This window comes from Geospiza fortis, unplaced genomic scaffold (assembly GCF_000277835.1).
Source record: "Geospiza fortis unplaced genomic scaffold, GeoFor_1.0 scaffold41, whole genome shotgun sequence".
NCBI classification, from domain to species: Eukaryota; Metazoa; Chordata; class Aves; order Passeriformes; family Thraupidae; genus Geospiza; species Geospiza fortis.
Genome location: NW_005054299.1, coordinates 980329 through 981938, shown reverse-complemented (window position 1 = coordinate 981938; position 1610 = coordinate 980329). Strand labels below are relative to the sequence as shown.

The following is a 1610-nucleotide window of genomic DNA, read 5'->3' as shown; positions in this document are numbered from 1 at the left end:
TGGCAGGGGCTGTGAGAGAGAAGGAGACAGCCCCAGTGCTGGCAGGTGCCACCAACACCACCTTAATCCTCTCTGCTCTGCTGCAGGGTGACAGCGGTGGTCCTCTAATGTGCCAGGACAACAATGCTGACTACTGGTGGGTTGTCGGAATCACCAGCTGGGGGAAAGGCTGTGCCAGAGCAAGGCAGCCTGGAGTCTACATCTCCACTCAGTACTTCTATGACTGGATCCTGGTCCACACAGGCGCAAACACACTTGGAAGGGGTTCTCCATCATCACAAACCTGGAATCATTTATTGACAGTTCCCCCACCACCAACTCTGCAACCATGGCCAATACATCCCCTTCCCACTCTTAAGCCATGGCCGACACGACCCATTCCCACTGTTAAGCCATGGCCAACACTACTTCCCACTCCTAATCCATGGCCAACACAACCCCCCACTCCTAAACCATGGCCAACACCCCTTCCCACTCATAAGCCATGGCCCACACAACCCCCCACTCCTAAGCCATGGCCAACACCACTCCCCACTCATAAGCCCTGGCCAACACAACCCCCCACTCATATGCCATTGCCAACACCCCTTCCCACTCATAAGCCATGGCCACCCCCCCCCTCCTAAGCCATGGCCAACACCCCTTCCCACTCATAAGCCGTGGCCAACACAACCCCCCACTCATATGCCATTGCCAACACCCCTTCCCACTCATAAGCCATGGCCAACACCACTTCCCACTTCTAAGCCATGGCCAACAGCCCTTCCCACTCATAAGCCATGGCCAACACAACCCCCCACTCATAAGCCATTGCCAACACCAATCCCCTCTCAAAAGCCTTTGCCAACAGCACCCCCCACTCCACTGGGTGAGGATAGCTCCTGCCCATTTCCACTCAACAAGCTGGTAGACTTCTTTACTAAGGTGAAGAAGCTCCTTCATGAGGTCCTTGGAGAAAACACAGCTTGAGCATCAGAACAGGCAGGATCCAGGACACACTGCAGTGCACCACAACCATTTCCTGCTGGGGCAATGCCTGCTGATCCAAAGGCAGCCTCAGGGTCAAAACCCTGCTCTGTCCTGACCACACTCCTCTCCTGTGTGCAGGCAAACACTGGAGTTGAATAAGTTGATGAAATAAAATTACCTATGCTCAAAGTGAATCAGCTTTTCAATGCAATTCCAACTCCTGGGCAAGACCCATTGGACACAAAGGGACAGAATGGCTCCAAAGAGCTCTAAAGTGCCTGGTCAGAGAGTAAAATGCTCTGAGCCACCATGGACTGGAGGAACCTAGCACATCAAGCCTAGGAAGAAGATAGGAAAATATTTTTGTTAAGGCTCCAGTATTGGTTGAAACCCCTAGGAGATATTACTGCCTCACTGTACTCAAGATAAATTCCTCCAATAGTAACCATTTGTGAGAAGTGTCTGATTTTTACAACACTGACACTTCTCCCTTACGTCATTTCCCCCTCTCCTCAGTGGCAAAATAGGCATTGTGCTTTGCAGTACAGATACCAATGCTATTACTTGTATTTTTTCATTTTTCTCGTCCAATTTTCACATCTCACCAGTGTACAAAATGTGCTTTATTCTCTTAAAATTCT

At 50.6% G+C, this 1610-nt stretch overlaps 1 protein-coding gene across 1 annotated transcript in view; it reads left to right on the top strand.

The window, feature by feature from the left end:
• The window catches only part of LOC102032254 (acrosin-like), a 10485-nt gene extending 9516 nt beyond the window's left edge, over nucleotides 1–969 (top strand). The window contains exons 5-6 of the mRNA XM_031059504.1: nucleotides 87–386; nucleotides 838–969. Coding sequence (XP_030915364.1) covers nucleotides 87–386; nucleotides 838–969 — 432 coding nt within the window. The remainder of the gene's footprint in view (nucleotides 1–86; nucleotides 387–837) is intronic.
• Nucleotides 970–1610: the final 641 nt, after the last annotated feature.